The sequence below is a fragment of the Triturus cristatus genome, chromosome 10 (assembly GCF_964204655.1).
Source record: "Triturus cristatus chromosome 10, aTriCri1.1, whole genome shotgun sequence".
In the NCBI taxonomy this organism is placed as follows: domain Eukaryota; kingdom Metazoa; phylum Chordata; class Amphibia; order Caudata; family Salamandridae; genus Triturus; species Triturus cristatus.
This window is the reverse complement of record NC_140593.1, coordinates 821,674,386-821,692,559: the sequence shown is the minus strand read 5'-3', so window position 1 is coordinate 821,692,559 and position 18,174 is coordinate 821,674,386. Positions and strand designations below refer to the sequence as shown.

The following is an 18,174-nucleotide window of genomic DNA, read 5'->3' as shown; positions in this document are numbered from 1 at the left end:
AAGTTGAGTTTCTCAGTTTTCCAATGATACCTCCCTTTTGGCACAATTCCAAGGGAGCACGGCGTATGGGGCTGGTTTCAGGTTGGATACATTTTTCCCAAACAGGTCCTGGATACAAGGAGAGAGCTGTTTCAAGGGAACTTAATCAATGGTGGCAAACTCTGCCATGCCAGTATGGTGTATCTGTTATCCCTTAGATGATTCCTGAATATAGACCCCAAAACAGGGCTCCATAATCATGAACCACACAACCAAGATTTTTCCCAGTGCATCAATTGCAGTTAAAGGGTTTTTCTATTCAGCAGTGCTATGTGGGGATGTGAGCTATAGGAATTTTCTGTATGGTTGTAGCCCACTGGACTGAACCCACCTCACCACGAATATCGTTCCATTTACCTGCGCCTTCTATCACTTGTCACATGACCACTTTCTAATCCAGGTCACCACATGTACCGATGGAGAGGTTATTTAGCTTGCCAATGAATTGTATGCAATTGTTAGTGTCAAGAGGTTCATTTGAATCCACATAGATGTCATCCATGACTATCTACCTGATAACAAAGTCAAACAATGTATTTATATAGCACACATACCCAAGCTGAAGATATGCTGCCATGGGCCCTATAATCGCATGTCTCTGAAATGTTGCGAAAAACTTTATTTAAATAGGTTCATCTTGTAGTTGTTTTTTACTGAGGAAATTACCCACATCTTCAAGACTCCTCTCTGCTTCCACTTTTGCTGGCTGAGACCCTGGCCCTCATTTAGAGTTATGATATTTTTCTGACTTTGCTTCTATTTCAGGGTTGCGCATTACAGCACCTACTAGAAGGGCTGGGCAGAGCATTCTGTAGTAAAATTAAGACACATAAAGAGAAAAAAATCACGAGTTGCAAGACAGCAGAATTTGATTTTGCACACAGATTGATTTTATTACAAAAGCAGCTGTGGTCTCAGTGACATAAAACAAAATTGTGGAAATCAGCTGTTCACACCACATCTGCACATGTTCTTGTTGCAGCCGCAGCATCCACTTCTCTATAATATATACATCCCTCTTGAGGTAAGAGCAGGGTCTATCTGTACTTGGAGGTCAGCACAGCGGACACTGCGGCCAGGAACTTGTCCCACGCGGCCTGGGCCTCAGGGCTGAAGTCTTCAGGGAAGTGGGCGGCCAGTGTAGCCTGAATGCAGTGGGACAGCAGCTGCAAGAGAAGGAATAAAGAACAGCATGAAGCCCAGCAGCAATAGACCCTGCAAAAGAATCTGCAATCCGGACCTCACTAGTGGTGGAACCCAGGAGAGCAGCTGCAATCCAAGGCTGTGCCTCAGAATAGCCACAGTAACAGTGCACACAGAGCCGCAGTTAACAAGGGAACTCGAGGATCCCGGGAACCTTGGGTAAGAACACGTAGAAGAAACACTGGTCCCAGAGTGGAAAACAATACAATCAAAGCAAATGAACCAAGTGGGTATTTTAAACATTAGTGATAATAACTCATATATAAAGAACTTTTATAAAAAAAAACACTTTACTTTGTGATGGCGCAGTGAGTGCATAATGAGAAATGTGCTTTGTGCTCTCCTCAAAGGGATACACACACGTAAACAAATTCAGTGGTCAACGTTGTGTATCTTGAAAACAAGAACAACATGGTCCATTTATATATAATATAATCTATTTAGGGTCTGTAGTGGTGGTTGATGATGTTTTGATCCCTCAAGAAGATGAGGGGCTTCATCTGAACCTTTAGGATAAAGAGGAGCTTGAAACAAGGAAGATAAGGGAGAGAAAAGATTGAAAGCTTCTATCCTTCAGAAAGGTGGCCGTCCCTGAATCCTTGTAGATTGAATGAACAGGTAACAATATTTTGACTTTGATGTCTGTCCCACTGGAGTATGGTTTACAGATTTTCTAGAAGATGAATCATAACGAGCATGAAATACCTCCAAGAAAATAAAGGGGGAGCCCCGATCGGGGAGAAACTGGTCTTGGGTTGCTTGTGGTCTGGTTCGGTGGGGATCTGGGTAGGCAGTTTGGGCTGGACTGCTACTATTGGAGCAGGGTCAAGACTGATTTGCATATGGCTGGATTCACACTGAGGTTGCATGGTGGGGCAAAAATGAAGGACTAGAGGGCAGCCCCAAGGGATTGCCAGGGTCTGAGACTCTTAAGCATTCCATCCATCATCTTGCTGTTGTTGCTTTATATCAGGTAAAAAGATGAAAGGTTTGCATTGATCACATGTATTGTAACAATGGGACACCAGAATTAGAGGCAAGGTATGCCTGTTGATAGACCAAGAGCACAGTATAAGATGGCAGTTCCTGGTACCCATCATAAAAGACAAAGGTACCTCCCTACATTAGTACTTATAGGTCTGGACAGAGGGGAGAAATAACACTATATAGGAAAAGACACCAACTAGACCTGTATTTCTTCTCAAATGCCTACCAAGTGCTAAAGGTTCTGTTCCCCAAATGATAGTGTGGTACATATACAATATTTTCCTGGCACCTATCTATCTCAGGTATTCTATACCACTGGGGTAATCCTTGGCTGTGTCATGATAATGGGTGAAAGTGTGATAAAAGTTCCACAAATTTGCGGATCTTATGCAGGCCAGCGTTACAGAAGTCTAGATTGCCATAGATCCCTCCATGGGCCTCATTATGTGCTGTGCGCCTGTTTTTTTAATGTAACGTGCTGTCTATCGCATATAGAATAGCTTGATATCTCTCTGAAACTCTCAGAGTTAGTGCATGAGCTGCAAGTAGCATCATTTGGAAATCTACAGCGATAGCTATCAACTTCATACCGTGCAGAACTGTTGCACATACAGTATGCGTTAGCACAATAGTGTGTGCACCACAAACAATGTCATTTCTTTCAAGGACAGCGCCACACTCCTGCCTTCGAAGTCTGTATGTACTTGCGCCCATGATCCCGCCACTGGTCTGTCACGTGCTCATTTTCTGAATGGTCTCCAATGTCTCATTGGATCTATCTTACATTATGCAAAAAAAAAGTCAACATTGCCAAGTACCCAACCATCAAAAACAGTTGGCAGACCACATTTAAACACTCATTCTTCCATAATCAGGAGGGCACCTGCCACTGTTGCAGAAGCTCTTGTGGCATCAGTGGTACCACCCTGAGAGGAACAGCACCTCTTGTTTTGAAATCAAACCATGAGAAGACGTGAGTTAAATGGTTCCTAAGTGCTTCAGAAGAGTGAAAAGTTCATCCTGTTGAATACGGCTTGCGACACTGTGCCAGCGAAATCTCTGTGGCTCAGTTAAGATGTTTCAGTGAGCGGGTGTGGCTTACTTCTGACTTTCTATCTTGATCCTGATTTACTCCTGAGTTTTGATTAATAAATCACACCTACATGTGAAAGAACAATAAGCCAATTTGTCCCTGTGGATTGGGGAATGAAGTTAAGGCATGCTACTCCTGGTTCCCTTTCGCACGGTGTTTGATCTTGGCCAAGATGTGCTCCCTTACATGCCTCAGTTAGGGAGAGTACACTTGTGGAGACTTTGAAGGAGCAGCTTGGTTGATGGAGTGTGTGAAACAGTGGGGTGGAAATTTTCTTGACTCTGCCTTTCTGGCACTAGGGGGCATATGTATCAACATCACCATTTGCGATTCTCAAATAGCGATTTTTAAAGAATCGCTATTTGAGAATTGCAAAACGGGATGTATTAAAAAAATTGCAAACTTTTTGCGATTTCTTAAAATTCCTTAATTGCGATTAGCAAATTGCGAAATCGCAATTAAGGAATACTTGCCCATTCATTTCTATGGGCCAGGAGACCCATAGGAATGAATGGGAAGTAATTCTCAAATAGCGATTCGCAATTTGCTAATCGCAATTTGAGAATAATTTCAAAGGTGCAAGGGTGTCATGATGACACCCTGATGCACCCCTGAAATGAGCATGTGTGTGCATATGGCGCACATACATGCCCTAAGGGCATGTATGAGCGCCACGTGGCACTTGGTAAATTTCAAAAAAGTGCTTTTTGAAAGGAAATCGCAAATTACCACCAACTGGAAGTTGGTGGTAATTTGCGATTTCTTAAGGATAATTCGCACAACTTGGGTGCTTTTTACATATCATTTAAGAAATCGCAATTTGCGATTTCTTAAATGCTTACGCAAAATTAAGAAATCGCTAAATTAGCAATTCCTTAATTTTGCGATGGGATGTGGCTCATACATCCCGATTACCGATTTTTTAATCGCAAACGCTGTTATTTTGCGAATCGCAGCGTTTGCGATTAAAAAATCGTTTGATACATATGCCCCAAGGTCTTTAAATCCAGGAAATATATGTAGATGAATATGATATTCAAGCCAAGCAATAATATAAATTTAGATCACCATGCACAAGAGGACAACAGTGAGTGGTAACCAAAAAGCACTGTCTTGGTAGAAATTGTCTCTACTAGAGCAAGCAGCTGGTACATGGGTTTTCAGATGTCTACTGGACTTCTAGAGAGAACTTTCAAGTTAGTTCTATTTACATTTGTGAACTGGCTATTAGTGCCCAGTAATGTCTGTCGGTATCAATTAGTAAATGTATTTCACTGGTCGATTCTGCCTGGTTCTGGCTCCTGGATACATGAAAGTGCATAGTTTAATATTCACGGAGGGATATGTCACATATGGATCCAGTGAAAATGAATTGTAACTGGTCAATTGGCATTTTTATATTGCAGCCATTGTTCATCTGCTTAACTTTTTTTTTAATTGTCTCTCAATGCAGTTTATTTGGGGAGCAATGGGCAGGAAGTGCCATATGGTAAAAACAAAGGTGGTACGCCTTACTCAAAGTTTAGCCAAAGGAGCCCGTTAAATTACCCTTTAATAAATATATGGGTAATTTTTATTTATTAAAGCAAATATATTATTGAGTGTGAAACAAAATATTCAAAGTAGCAAAGATACCGGTAGTGTAGCAAATATACGTTTTTAAAAAGATTTTTGTTTATCAATAATTGAATTAATAATACAGAATCAGGATATCAACAAAGTTCACTCCTGAACTGCAGTGATTACCATGGATGGGAGATTATTTTTTATTGCAGTGGCACAAGACTTTGAAAAACAAAATTGTGCCAAGTGTGTTGATAAACACCTACTGCACATTTAATAAAATGTCTACCACTTCCAGCCATTCTCAAAATGAGAGCCCTAAATAGAAACTAATGCACCAAATGTTTTAAGGTCAAGAAGATCCAAGGCCTCTGAAGGGGTTTGTTTAAGTTCCAAACATGAAGTAGCGTCTCCATTTTTTATTGTTTTTTTGTAATTCAACAATCTATAAAAATCACTGCTACCAAGAGATGTGACGTGCAAAAACATGAAAGAGCTGTTATGTTTGTCACTGCTTTGAAATTCTGATAAACAGAAAGACGCGCATTGCAGCATTTGACCACGGAAGACGAGCACTAGGAAAGTGCCTATGTTTGGAGTGTTTCCTCACCTTGAAGTTCCCGGGGTCCACTCTGAGGTTGTAGGCGTGCAGGTCACTCAGTTTGGAAAGCGCCTGGTCGAGGTTGTCCAGGTTTTTAGCCGCTTCTCCGAGGGCGCCCAGCACCTTGGCGCCGTGCCTGCGCAGATCAGCAGACCCGGAGCTGATGTCAAAATGGCGGAAATAAGTCTTGCTCTGGCCGAAGCTTTTGAAAAGCCTGAAATGCAAAAAGAAACACTTTATTTGAAATTGCAAAAGGCTAGCAGCTCATTTTTACTTGAAGGCTGCAGCTCACATCCCATGCGTGCATCCGATGGGAGGTCGTGGGAAGAGATTGCACTCCCTATTTTTATTGATACTGAAATGCAGTGTTTTACGTGGGATGAAAAAACTGGGGGGTCACTCAAAGGGGCTTGGCCACTGTAATTAAGGGCAAGGATTAAAAACACATAAACTAACTATCTGTGCTTAGCAGAGTGTACCATCTGCCTGGTTTTGGCTGTTTCTGTCATTGCATCCAGGTATACAATAGAACAAGTAACATTACACCTACAACAAGCCAGGACTATAGGCTTTGTCAATGACTGTTAGTTGCATAAGATTACAACAAAAAAAAACTAGGGCTTCGTTGTATAGGATATGAAAAATGCTGCAGTTCTAAAATGATGAGACTGTGAAAGGACTATAACCAGTCTCTTTGAAGTTACATCTTGCCAGTGAAGGGGGGTACTGCTGCAGAGGTTTTTTTCACCGACAGTGAGTACAAAAATTAGAGACCCAAAGGGGCCCGTTAATGTACCTGCTTTTTAGAACTGCCGGTGCTGAGCACTGGCAGGACCCGGCCCACTTAAAGCCCTGCAGAAATGTAACCTTTATACGAGCTCAAAACGTATAAACCCAAGTTGCCCATTCTACAAATGATAGCCAAGGTTGGATTGAAGACATTATCTCTGATAAAACAAACTGCATTCTCGGTCGTTTTACATGTCCTGAGGGATTACAAACGGTGCCATCAACCTGCACAATTCGACTTTCTCTAATTTAATGAATGGCAAAAAGTAGAGCCCGATAGGGGCCCGTTACGGTACCTGCTTTTTAGAACTGCCGGTGCTGAGCACCGGCAGGACCCGGCCCACTTAAAGCCCTGCTGAAATGTAATCTTTATACGAGTTCAAAACGTATAAACCCAAGTTGCTCATTCCACAAATGATAGCCAAGGTTGGATTGAAGACATTATCTCTGATAAAACAAACTGCATTCTGGGTCGTTTTACATGTCCCGAGGGATTACAAACGGTGCCATCAACCTGCACAATTCGACTTTCTCTAAATTAATGAGTGGCGACAGGGCCGGCTCTAGGGCAGTGCGATCGGTGCACCCGCACCGGGCGCTAACTTGGATGGGGTTCGTATTTGGAAGTATTGCGTGGTTTTAAAAGCACCTGCTGCCGCATTCCTGTCCTCCACAAATTTACAGGCAAACATATAAATGTCAAGATGACTCCACTGATTAATATGCTTCTTAGAGAGAGCTCGTTGGTTTGTCTTTTGGAACTTTTGACTCGTGGTAAGGCAGAGCAGAAGGTTAATATGTCTGCTGCAAAGAACGTGTACCAATTAGATCACAAAGCGCATATAATACAAATAGGTCAGTGGGTTACGGTATTTTTTTCCGAATGATCCTTTTGTGATTTAGTTTATAAATTATAATCCTAACATAAAAGAGTGAGCTATTAACTGTCACCAAAGAGCTGCTTAAAAGGTGCAAGTCATAGTTTAGAGCGTTATGATTTTATCCAGTCTTTTATTATCCTACTGTTGAAAAAACGGGTTCATTTGGATAGAAATTAATTCGGATTATTAAAAAGAACCCCCAACCATGGTGTTCAGTTTTAAATTCAGAGTTAGTGCTTCTCCAGACCAAGCACTGTCAAACTATATTGTCTACCAGAATGGATGACGTGACACCTGTTCCCTGTAGTCCTCTGTTTTATGTAACGTTACATTTCCTATACAATAATCTACACACCTATGATTGATTGTCTGTGCAGTGAGTGTGATGTAAAGTCTTCTGACACGCTACACTAGTATGAGTGGCAACAGCGCAATAAAACGAATTACACGCATCCGAGAGAGAGTGGTTATAGAGACTTGAGGGGCATTGTTAAAGGGTGGTAGTGAGGAAATCCGTAACGGAGGTGGCTATTGGGGGGTACCAGCAAACATTGTCGCACATCAACGCTAAAGCCGGCCCCGAGCGGCGGTAATGCCTGTTAATGTGTGTACGCGCTTCTAACGCGAGTAGAACAGCGCAACCACCTCAGGACAAAGTTAGAGCTAATAACGTAGCCTGACTTGGCACAAAAAACATAGCCACAAGGGGGGCTTGGGGGAGGGAGCCGACCGAAGGGAGGTCTCCTCCCCCGGGCGGTTTGGGAGGGCTGCGAGGGGTTATTTCCAGAAGTTGCCAGAAGGTTCTAGTTTTGGGCTGGTCTAGTAGGACCAGCCAGCCCAAGTATAAATTCCACCTTTCCCGCTAACCGCCACCATTTTAGGTTTGGTGACCTGGTGGCTAGGTGCTTTAACTTTTTGTGAGAGTATCTTGTGTGTGTGTGTTTCTTTTTCATTCTTTACCAATGTAGCGATATTACTTTGAGGTTAGTAATGGAAGACGCACGAGTTCTGGAGGCGATGCGCTTATTGGCTGATGCCGGTCGCTTGGATCTGCTCGCGGGAGGCGGACAGGCTAGGCCTCACCGCCAGGCCTCCGCCGGTGTCGGGGCCGCAGTAATAGCATGTTCTTCGCCGAAGAGGAGACGGCCGAGTCAGGTAAGCGAGAGGGGCCGCTCCCGGTCTAGGAAGCCGGCCCCACAACGGTCGTCTCGGGGGCAGCCCGGTGCTTCGGAGGCTCCGGAGGCCCCGGGCATGTTGAGCGGGGGGAAGGGTGTACCTTCACAGTTCCCGCCGCTTCAACTGCACGTTGCTTCTGATACCGGGGATTTTCCGTTAATGGCGGGCCGGGGGCATGGGTCAAAGAAAGGGGGCAAGAGTGGACGGGGAGGCATCAAGAAACGCTCCGCCTCGGATCCGCTTTTTGAGCGGCGGGGACAGTCTGAGGATGGTGTCCCTGTGCGCGGAGGTCGTAGGAGCTCGGTGCAATTTGCGTTACAGGACTCCGAGCGTGAACAGGTTGCCCTTGGGGCCCAGGAGGACATTTTGGTTGTTGGTGAGACTCAGTTCGCCCCTGACGATGGTCAGCGATTGTTAACTCCTTTAGGTCGTTTTCCGATCAATGTTCGAGTTGGGGAGGGCCAGGAAGGGGGTTTGGTGGGGTCCAGGACTGTTTCATCATCTGGTGTACAGGTTGTGGCTCAAGGGGCCGCCGTGGGAGCGGTTGATTTTGGAGGCAATGTTGGGAGTCCGTTATTGTTCTCTACCCCGGGATCGGCGTCTGGCGAAGTGGTTTCTGGGGGCGGTGGCTCTCGAGGTGAGGGTGAATGGGCCCAAATGGGCGTCAATGTTTCGTCTGGTGGTGCTATTACTGGTTTGCAACAGGGTGAGGGTTTTCGATCGGAAGATGGGGGTGTTCCATTTTTGAGGGGGGGGCCTTTTCCATCGGAATTACAGAACCGTCAGCCTGTTTTTGGTGTGGGTCATGCGGTTGCTGGCTCGGCCGGAATGGGTACGGTTGGCTTTCCGGCTCCTGGGGCTTTGAATGCGGGGGGGTTTAGCTTCCAGGGCACGTTGTTAGGCCCCGATAGAGGTTTTGGTCAGGTGAGTGGCGGGCCTATGCAAGGACCCAGGAGTACAGCTCCGCACTTATCTGGGGCCTCTGGGGGTCCGTTTTTCATGTGTGGTTCTCCAGGCTGGGAACATTTTGGCGCGGCGGGCCTGGCGCACCGTACTTTTCAGAAGGATTTAGCAGGCCAGGACTCAGCCCCTAGAGTTGTTAGTCGCGCTTCCTTTTCGGCACCTGATAATTTGGATCATAGTGACGACGAGGAGGTGATAGGTGGTTCGCAGATTCAGGTGGTTCCCTTGAGGCATGACGCGCGAGGCCGTTCTTTGGAGAGAGGTCAGGGGAGGTTTGTTGATTCTACTCGAAGGGAGAATGTGTGTGGTTGGTCTGTGGATGGTAGGAACACTAGCACACCAGTCCAAATTTTTTCTTTTCAGGACGAGGTTAGGCGCGGCGTTCCAGACTTGGCAGGGTGCAGTCCAGTCCATTTTCGCCAAGGGGAAGTGAGGAGAGTGCCTAGCGCGGCCCTCTCTGTTCCACCGAGGGAACCCGACGCGGCCAGCACACGAGGGTCTGGCGTGATCCCGCTGGCCCCAACGAGTAGCAGGTATAGGTGGCAGGCCTTGCCGGCGGCTATGGAGCAACAGAGTCAGCGCCCAGGGACGTACAGGCGTGTACAGTCTGCTCCCCCACCTGGAGTTTCGAAATCATTGAAATGTACAGTGGTTGATACCGGGTTAGGTAAGACCCGGGGTGATATGATGTATACTAGTGTGGACTCGGTGGTGTTGGACTATGAAGATGAGAGTCCCGAAGAAGGTGAACTGCGGGATCTTGAGGGGGGGGTGCCCTCTCATTCCTCTCATAGTGTTTTACAGGCTCCAGTGGTCCAGAGGCAACTGCAAGGGAGAAGAGAGCGCGGCCCATCGGGTAGGGCACCTCGGAGACCGGATGCATTGTCTTTGGCGCCACGGGCGGAGCCATCGAGAGCTGTCTCTCTGTTACAAGGTGAGCAAACGGTCCCACAGGCCAAACCTATTATGGTGTCAGTGGGTACCGGTGGTGAACTTGATGTGGTCATTACGGATGGCCGGTTGGTTAAAGGTCGTTATGTCAAAGACACTGCAGTGGGTACTGACGATATGTTTTTACAAAGTAAAGGGGACTGTGGTATAGCTGGTGCTTCCAGCAAAGTTACACAACAAGGGGACAGTGGTGTTATGGCTGGTGCCTCCAGCAAAGTTACTCATCAAGGGGACAGTGGTGTTATAGCTGGTGCTTCCAGCAAAGTTCCTTATCAAGGGGACAGTGGTGTTATAGCTGGTGCTTCCAGCAACGTTACAGACAAAGTAGACAGTGGAGTTATGGCTGGTGCTTCCAGCAACGTTACAGTAACGGTGGACAGTGGTGTTATGGCTGGTGCTTCCAGCAAGGTTTCAGACAAATCGGACAGTGGTGTTATAGCTGGTGCTTCCAGCACTGTTAAAGAGCCTGTGGCTAGTAAAGAGTTAAAAATCAAAAAATTACCATATATGGGGGTGACGAAGCCTCTGGGTGCCCACTTGATGCTTAGTACTAAAGAAAGAATTTGGAATGGTGAGTATGTGGAGCTCCTTAAGCTTCTCCATCGAGAAGTCCGGTCTAAGGAGGGCTCTAAAGAGGAAGAATTTGAGTTGGCCAAACGCCCGAAGGTCCCTTTAAATATTGAAAATTGGACGGCTGCGTTTTTGATTTATGCCAGTGTGTACTGTGAAAAGTTCCCTGAGCGCAGCGTTTCCCTGTTTAAGTACATGGATGTGATTCGTAAAGCTCAGATCACCGGGGGTGGTTTTGCCTGGTCTCAATACGACGAGGAATTTAGGGCCAGGATGGCGTGGGACCCTGAGGCAAAATGGGGTGAACTTGATAATGATTTATGGCAACACACAATGGGGTCATCAGCTGGGGGGAAGACTGTTTTCACGGCCAGTGGGTTACCTCTAGTGTACCGGCCCTTTCAGGGGAAGCCCACCCGGGGAGGGGTGGGGTCCAGCTCTAACACTCACTCAGAGTCAGGTTTCTGTTGGGAATTCAATAGGGGTTCCTGTATTAGGGAATACTGTAAATTCAGGCATGAGTGTTCAGGTTGCGGGAGGAAACACCCGTTATCTAAATGTTGGGACAACGAGCCTTCGGGCAGCCACCGGGGGAAACAGTCAGGTTCAGGTACTTCCAACTCAAGGGGTCGGGGATCCAGAGGTAATAAGGGTTCTGGGGCCAAAGGCTCGTACTCCGGTTAAACTGGACAAGCTACGGATTGCCTTACAGGGTTATGACGACGAGTCTGCAAAAATCAAGTTATTAGATGGTTTTCAGTTTGGTTTCCGACTGGGTTACCTAGGGTCCAGGGAACGGAGGTGGTCTGCCAATTTAAAATCGGCTTTGGAACATCCCGCAGTTGTCCAGAACAAACTTACTAAGGAGGTTCAGGAGGGTAGGATGGCTGGCCCGTTCACAGAGTGGCCGTTACTCAATTTGATTGTCTCTCCAGTCGGTGTCGTTCCTAAGAAAGAGGCAGGTCAGTTCAGACTCATACAACATCTCTCATGGCCGGAAGGATCCTCAGTTAACGATTTTATTGCCCCGGAGGATGTGTCGGTATCATACTCTTCTGTGGATGTGGCCATGTCACTAGTTGTGACAGCGGGTGCAGCCGCTGAAATGGCCAAGTGTGACATAAAATCTGCTTTCCGACTGTTGCCGGTACACCCTGACGATTGGTGCCTCCTTGGTATCCAATTCGGTGGTCAATGGTATGTGGACAAAGCTCTACCTATGGGCTGCTCAATCTCATGTGCGCTGTTTGAATGTTTTAGCACTTTCTTACAGTGGTATTTTTCAAATCAGACTGGTCATTCCCTGGTGACACATTACCTTGACGACTTTTTCTTTGTTGGATCCCCGGGCTCCGCGGAGTGCCAGGCAGCTCTGGACACATTCCATGGGCTCATGGAAGATCTAGGAGTTCCTTTAGCTCCGGAAAAGACAGTGGGCCCCAGTACGGTCCTTTCCTTCTTGGGTATCGAAATTGATTCTGTACTCATGTCTGCTCGCTTGCCTGAGGATAAAAGGAGCAACATGGTGCAACTGCTAGAGACAATGTTGGCCAAAAGGAAAGTTTTGGTAAAAGAAATTCAAGTGCTATTGGGTCATTTGAATTTCGCTTGTAGGGTGGTGAGAGCAGGTAGGACTTTTTGTAGGAGACTAGGTAGGGCTTTAGCAGGACACCACTTGCCTCATCATCGTGTGCGCCTGTCTGCCGGTGTAAAGGAGGATTTGAGAATGTGGAAGTTCTTTTTGACCTCTTTCAATGGTGTTCCCTTGGTCAGGGATGTGGATTTCCAGTGGGACGTACAGATGTTCTCTGACGCGGCTGGCAGTGATGGTTTTGGCCTTTTCTGGAACGGCAGATGGTGTGCGGAACGTTGGCCGGATGAATGGTTGAATGGTGGTCGCAGCATCACCTTCTTGGAATTGTTCCCTCTTTTGGTGGCCTTGACACTATGGGGGGAGGAATTGGCACACAAGAAGGTTTTGTTTCGTGTGGATAACATGGCTGTTGTGGAGATTGTGAACCGACAGTCTGCCAGAGACGACCAGGTTTTGAAATTGATGAGAGTTTTCGTTCTGGGTTGTTTGAAGCACGACATTCATTTTCGTGCTTTACACATTCCTGGCGTGGACAATGACATTGCGGATGCTTTGTCTCGTTCACAGTGGGGGAGATTCCGTGGACTGGCGAGGGAGGCAGACAGATCCCCGACTCGGATGCCGACTCATCTGTGGCGTGTAGGAGAAGTAGGGTCGTACAATTGGTGGTAGGTTCTTTATCGGTGTCCACACGTACTGCCTATTCCTTGGCCTGGAGGGAATTCTTGGCTTCTGGAGCTGTCAGACGGGAAGATCTGTCGCAGCGGTCAGAGGATGTTGTTAATTTTATACTAGACCTCATGGATAAGGGCCTCACTAAAGTGACTATAGCGGGGAAACTAGCGGGTATTGCTTTTATGGGACAGTTATTATGGGGTTACACCCCGTCAGCCGGGGAAATAGGCAGGAGAATGCTTGAGGGATGGGCCAGGGAACAGGGTCATGTTGTTCGATCTCGGGCTCCATTATCCTGGCAAATACTGGCTAGGTTAATTACAGTCTTACCTTTGGTATGTTCAGATGATTTTGAGGCGTGTGTTTTTTCCATGCTCATGGCGTTTATGTTTTTTGGAGCTTTTAGGGTCTCAGAGTTGTTGGGGACCAAGCATAAGGGTGGTTTACACTGGAGGGATGTTTTTTGTTATGACGAAGGTGTTCATGTTTGGTTATCCAGCTCCAAAACTGATCAAACGGGTAAAGGTAAAGGGGTTTGGTTACAAGCGCGCGTCCCAAAGCTCACTTGCCCTTTATTGCTGGCGCGGCGCTGGCGTTCATTGTGCGGGGGTGGGGATGAAGCCCTCGTATTCCAACACATTAATGGTTTACCTGTCACATCTTATCAGTTACGGATGGTTCTCCGTAAAGCCCTGCAACACATGGTACTCATTCTTTTCGTATAGGTGCAGCCACGGAGGCCTTTCACAGAGGTTGGACGGAGATGGATATTATGAGGTTGGGGCGCTGGTCTTCTAATTGTTTCAGGCGCTATGTGCGGAGCCCGGCAGAAGACGCGCAGGCGTTCTCAGCCTAGACATGTGTTCTAATTGTGTTTTCTTTTTCAGGATCCGTTGCTGGACCTCGATCGCCAGTGGTCACGGTCTGGATAGTGGGGCATTCCTTCGTTAAATGGGCCAGAGTCCAGGCGGCACGGAGCTACTTTGGAGAACAACTCGGCTTTAATGATCGTATGTTTAATATTGTATGGAAGGGTAAAGGTGGGATGCTCTGGAGAGAGTTAATCCCTGGTTTAAACAGTAACATGGTGGGCGGTTTATGCCCGGATATTTTGGTCATTCATTTGGCTGAAAATGATCTTTGTGCCACGAAAGGGGTTGTCTTACTGCGGGCTATGAAACGGGATTTAGGCCTCATTAAGGAACTCTGGTCTGGGTGCCATGTGTTTTGGACAGAGTTGATACCGCGTAGGACATGGAGAGGGGCTGTGAACCCCAGGGCTGTGGATCGGGCGAGGAAGAAGGTGAATTCGGAGGTGTCTCGTTGCTGCAGGGGCCTCGGTTTCAGTAGGATATCGCACAGGGAAATAAAATTTGAATCGGTAGAGTTTTTCCGAGATGACGGAGTACATTTGTCACGTGTGGGTATGGACCTTTACCTTTTAGAGCTTCGTGAGGTGTTAGCACGGGCTTTGGCCATGCAGCGTTGATTACCATTATCTTTCCGTTCGCTACGCGGTTGGGGGGCAGAAAGGAAGGCTCCGTGTGTTCAACCCCCCCCCCTCACTCGCCTGCCTTTCTGGGTGGCGGGGTCGTGGTGTATCAGTTCGGTTTCAGGTTGATTGTTGGTTGTAATTTCGTTAGAATTTTCTTGGACTGGGGCCGGGGCAGGTTGGTCATGGTTTGACCGTTCAGTTTTAAAAGGGGTATTCTGCAGGAGTGCAGGGTCAGGCAGGATCGATGATTACGGGGGACATGACAAATGTTAATTCAGTTGTGGTTTGATGAATAAAGTTTATTGATGACGTATGTTTTTATATATATGACGTAATGCTGATTGATGATGTAATGTTTTTCTCATGACGTAATGTATAATGATGTTAATGTGTATTGATGTATTGTGGGGAGGGCCCAAACATGTAGGGGTGGGGGTTTGGGGGCCCGTTTGGTTAGTTATTTATTTATTTAGTGAGGTTTAGTTTTGTAAGGCGTTTGCCGAGGTTGTATTTTGTAATGTGCACCTGTTTCCTAATAAAGCGGCCTTTTACACACACATAAACAATTTTTGGTCTACTTTTCTCTCACCCCTCGCCCTCCCTCCCAAGGGGGGCTTGGGGGAGGGAGCCGACCGAAGGGAGGTCTCCTCCCCCGGGCGGTTTGGGAGGGCTGCGAGGGGTTATTTCCAGAAGTTGCCAGAAGGTTCTAGTTTTGGGCTGGTCTAGTAGGACCAGCCAGCCCAAGTATAAATTCCACCTTTCCCGCTAACCGCCACCATTTTAGGTTTGGTGACCTGGTGGCTAGGTGCTTTAACTTTTTGTCCCACCCTCCCTCCCTGTTTTCTGTAGTATTTTTCTTTCCCCTCGCTCCCTCGTTTTTTCTCACTTTTGGTGAACATTTTTCTTTTTCGAAAGGCTGTTTTATGGGTTTCCGGTGTGCAGGGGTTGTTTCTTGTATTTGTATTTGTCGCTAGGAGCAGGTGCTGTGCGGGGTCGTGGTGTATCAGTTCGGTTTCAGGTTGATTGTTGGTTGTAATTTCGTTAGAATTTTCTTGGACTGGGGCCGGGGCAGGTTGGTCATGGTTTGACCGTTCAGTTTTAAAAGGGGTATTCTGCAGGAGTGCAGGGTCAGGCAGGATCGATGATTACGGGGGACATGACAAATGTTAATTCAGTTGTGGTTTGATGAATAAAGTTTATTGATGACGTATGTTTTTATATATATGACGTAATGCTGATTGATGATGTAATGTTTTTCTCATGACGTAATGTATAATGATGTTAATGTGTATTGATGTATTGTGGGGAGGGCCCAAACATGTAGGGGTGGGGGTTTGGGGGCCCGTTTGGTTAGTTATTTATTTATTTAGTGAGGTTTAGTTTTGTAAGGCGTTTGCCGAGGTTGTATTTTGTAATGTGCACCTGTTTCCTAATAAAGCGGCCTTTTACACACACATAAACAATTTTTGGTCTACTTTTCTCTCACCCCTCGCCCTCCCTCCCAAAACAATGCAAGTGCAAACAATAAGCAAAAGGAAAATTGGGTAGATTTCCTTCATATAACACGTTCAATTCCCACTAATTTTACACACAAATTACGCACAAGCGGTTCTGTGCAGGTAGAAAGTTCACCGGAGAGTCTCACTCGAGTCCAAATCGTACTCAAAACACTGCTCGGCCCGCCTCTGAGCTGTGGTACAACGCTTAGCATCACTAAAAATGAGTGTTTGTAACGAGGGCTCTGTACTGTTTTGCCCTTCGCACTCTGCAGCACTACAGACTTTCGAGCGGTGTCTGTCCTGCGTGAATGTTTGTACATCTAGGCCTACGTGTTCTAAAGTGTAAAATTAATGCAAGAAATAAAAAATTCTTCCTGAATTAGTTATTCTAACCCGGGGTCCACAAATAGTACTCTAAAAGAGGGTTTAGTATGAGCCACTTTGCTGTGCTGTTCTCAGTGGTTTAAACGGGCAGGTATACTGTCCGGTACCTGCACTCCTTTCGTACCTGCACTTCTTTCATATGAAAGCGACAGTACCTGCACTTCTTTCATATGAAAGGGACAGTACCTGCACTTCTTTCATATGAAAGGGACAGTACCTGCACTTCTTTAATATGAAAGCGACAGTACCTGCACTTCTTTCATATGAAAGCGACAGTACCTGCACTTCTTTCATATGAAAGCGACAGTACCTGCACTTCTTTCATATGAAAGGGACAGTACCTGCATTTCTCGGCGATGCTGCAATACATTTAGTGGGGGAGAGTACAGGCATTTCTCAGGAGGAAATATGCTCTATAAATAGTGAGAACCTGAACTCCTATATTTCCTTTAAAAGACTTGCTGTTCTGTCCATTCTTTAATTTACAATAATCCATCTAACTCCAAGCTATTGCCCCATTTTTCACCTGCATCCTTTTTTTTAAAGCCAGAACGCTCATGCGTCACGCGCTCGGCGTTACCTGTCCAGCGCTTCCGCTCCCAGGGTCTCGAGGTCGCCAGAGGCCTTTGCCCACAGGGAGAGCACCGCGGCCTTCTCTGCGTCACTCAGCGTCATCTTGGTGGCTTCGGTGGGGGTGGCGCACAGTCTGCACGAGGTGGTCGGTGGAGAGGAGTCGATGCTGCCCCCTTAGCTGGGTCAGGTTATAAAGAGGAGGTGGGCTGGGAGACGTGACCGACCCCCGCGGCCGTTGGTCATTCCTGGCACCCACCCAACCTGCTTATCTTATCTCCATGGAACGAGGGTCCTCCCTGCATGACTTTGTCAGCAGCAGGGCGCGAATAAACAAGACCAATTAACTACTTGTATTCAGCTATTGTTGGATCTGTATAAATATTGTATATGAGCAGTTTTCTGATCAACTTGAATGACTATATTTGATTCCACATATATGCAGGTTAAAACATGCAAGGGTTTGTTCTGGTATTTTTGCGTTTGTATTAAACGAGACAAGACATTTTGGAGCGATGTAATGAGTTTAAAATATATGTCGTGTTTAGTCGAGTGATGTAAATCAGGCAGATTTCCTAACAGATTTAACATAGTTGTTTTGATGCAGGTGTTCACAATCTTCAGGTCCGTGTATGCCATTTGTTATGCACTGCACTCTGCACACAGAATGCGACCACCATGCACACCATGAGCATTTACCAACAGCTCATGTCCTCATCTTGACTGATAGGGCTTCCCAGGAACACAACAGAGCCCCCTGCAGACCCTCAGGCGCAGGGGGGCCAACTTTAAGGGGGTCTCCAACTCTCCAGGGGCCCCACATTGAGCCCAGGACCCATGTCAGTGGGATTTGAGAGACTCTGGGGCTCCTTAACACATGGAGCTTCATTTTGTGTTACACCACTGGAATTCCCCCGCATAACTCTACCTCTTGTTTACACCTTCATAACTTTTTCCACAAAAGGTATCCATGCCAAATGTGTGTCCTCTTTCCCCATCATCCTGGTGATCCTAAAGGTATGAAGGGGTTGTGGATTCTTCTTGAGGGAACCAAAATATAGCAAAACTTTGGGGAGAAGGGGAAAAAGTGCCGCACAAGAAATGTTTTTTTTTCTCTAAAACTGGTGTCAGCAAAAAGATT

The 18,174-nt window shown here is 46.5% G+C and overlaps 2 protein-coding genes across 6 annotated transcripts in view; one reads left to right on the top strand and one right to left on the bottom strand.

Annotated features, from left to right (window-relative positions):
- LOC146790079 (uncharacterized) overlaps positions 1 to 18,174 on the top strand; it is a 218,590-nt gene that overhangs the window by 125,032 nt on the left and 75,384 nt on the right. For 3 of the 5 annotated variants that reach the window (XR_014969522.1, XR_014969521.1, XR_014969523.1), the window contains one exon: positions 13,973 to 16,041. The exons of 1 other annotated variant lie outside the window; for it this stretch is intronic. Coding sequence is in view for 1 of the 4 variants with exons in the window: in XM_085628439.1 (XP_085484565.1) it covers positions 9,857 to 10,229; positions 13,973 to 14,574 (975 nt within the window). In the remaining 3 variants the exon portion in view is untranslated. Of the gene's footprint in view, positions 1 to 9,704; positions 10,230 to 13,972; positions 16,042 to 18,174 lie in introns of those variants that run through there. One more of the 5 variants, XM_085628439.1, reaches the window with a different exon arrangement.
- On the bottom strand, positions 907 to 17,202 carry LOC146790081 (hemoglobin larval subunit alpha-like). The gene is made up of 3 exons (XM_085628440.1): positions 17,044 to 17,202; positions 5,496 to 5,700; positions 907 to 1,205 (listed from the first exon to the last, which is right to left on the bottom strand). Exons 1-3 carry the CDS (start codon positions 17,136 to 17,138, stop codon positions 1,077 to 1,079), a joined length of 429 nt encoding a protein of 142 aa, XP_085484566.1. The 5' UTR covers positions 17,139 to 17,202; the 3' UTR covers positions 907 to 1,076.

Coding starts and splice junctions, on each gene's coding strand:
- LOC146790081 (XM_085628440.1), bottom strand. CDS start 17,138: ATGACGCTGAGTGACGCAGAGAAGGCCGCGGTGCTCTCCCTGTGGGCA. Junction 5,701..17,043: donor GGAGCGGAAGCGCTGGACAG/GTAACGCCGAGC, acceptor TTTGCATTTCAG/GCTTTTCAAAAGCTTCGGCC. Junction 1,206..5,495: donor TGGACCCCGGGAACTTCAAG/GTGAGGAAACAC, acceptor CTTCTCTTGCAG/CTGCTGTCCCACTGCATTCA.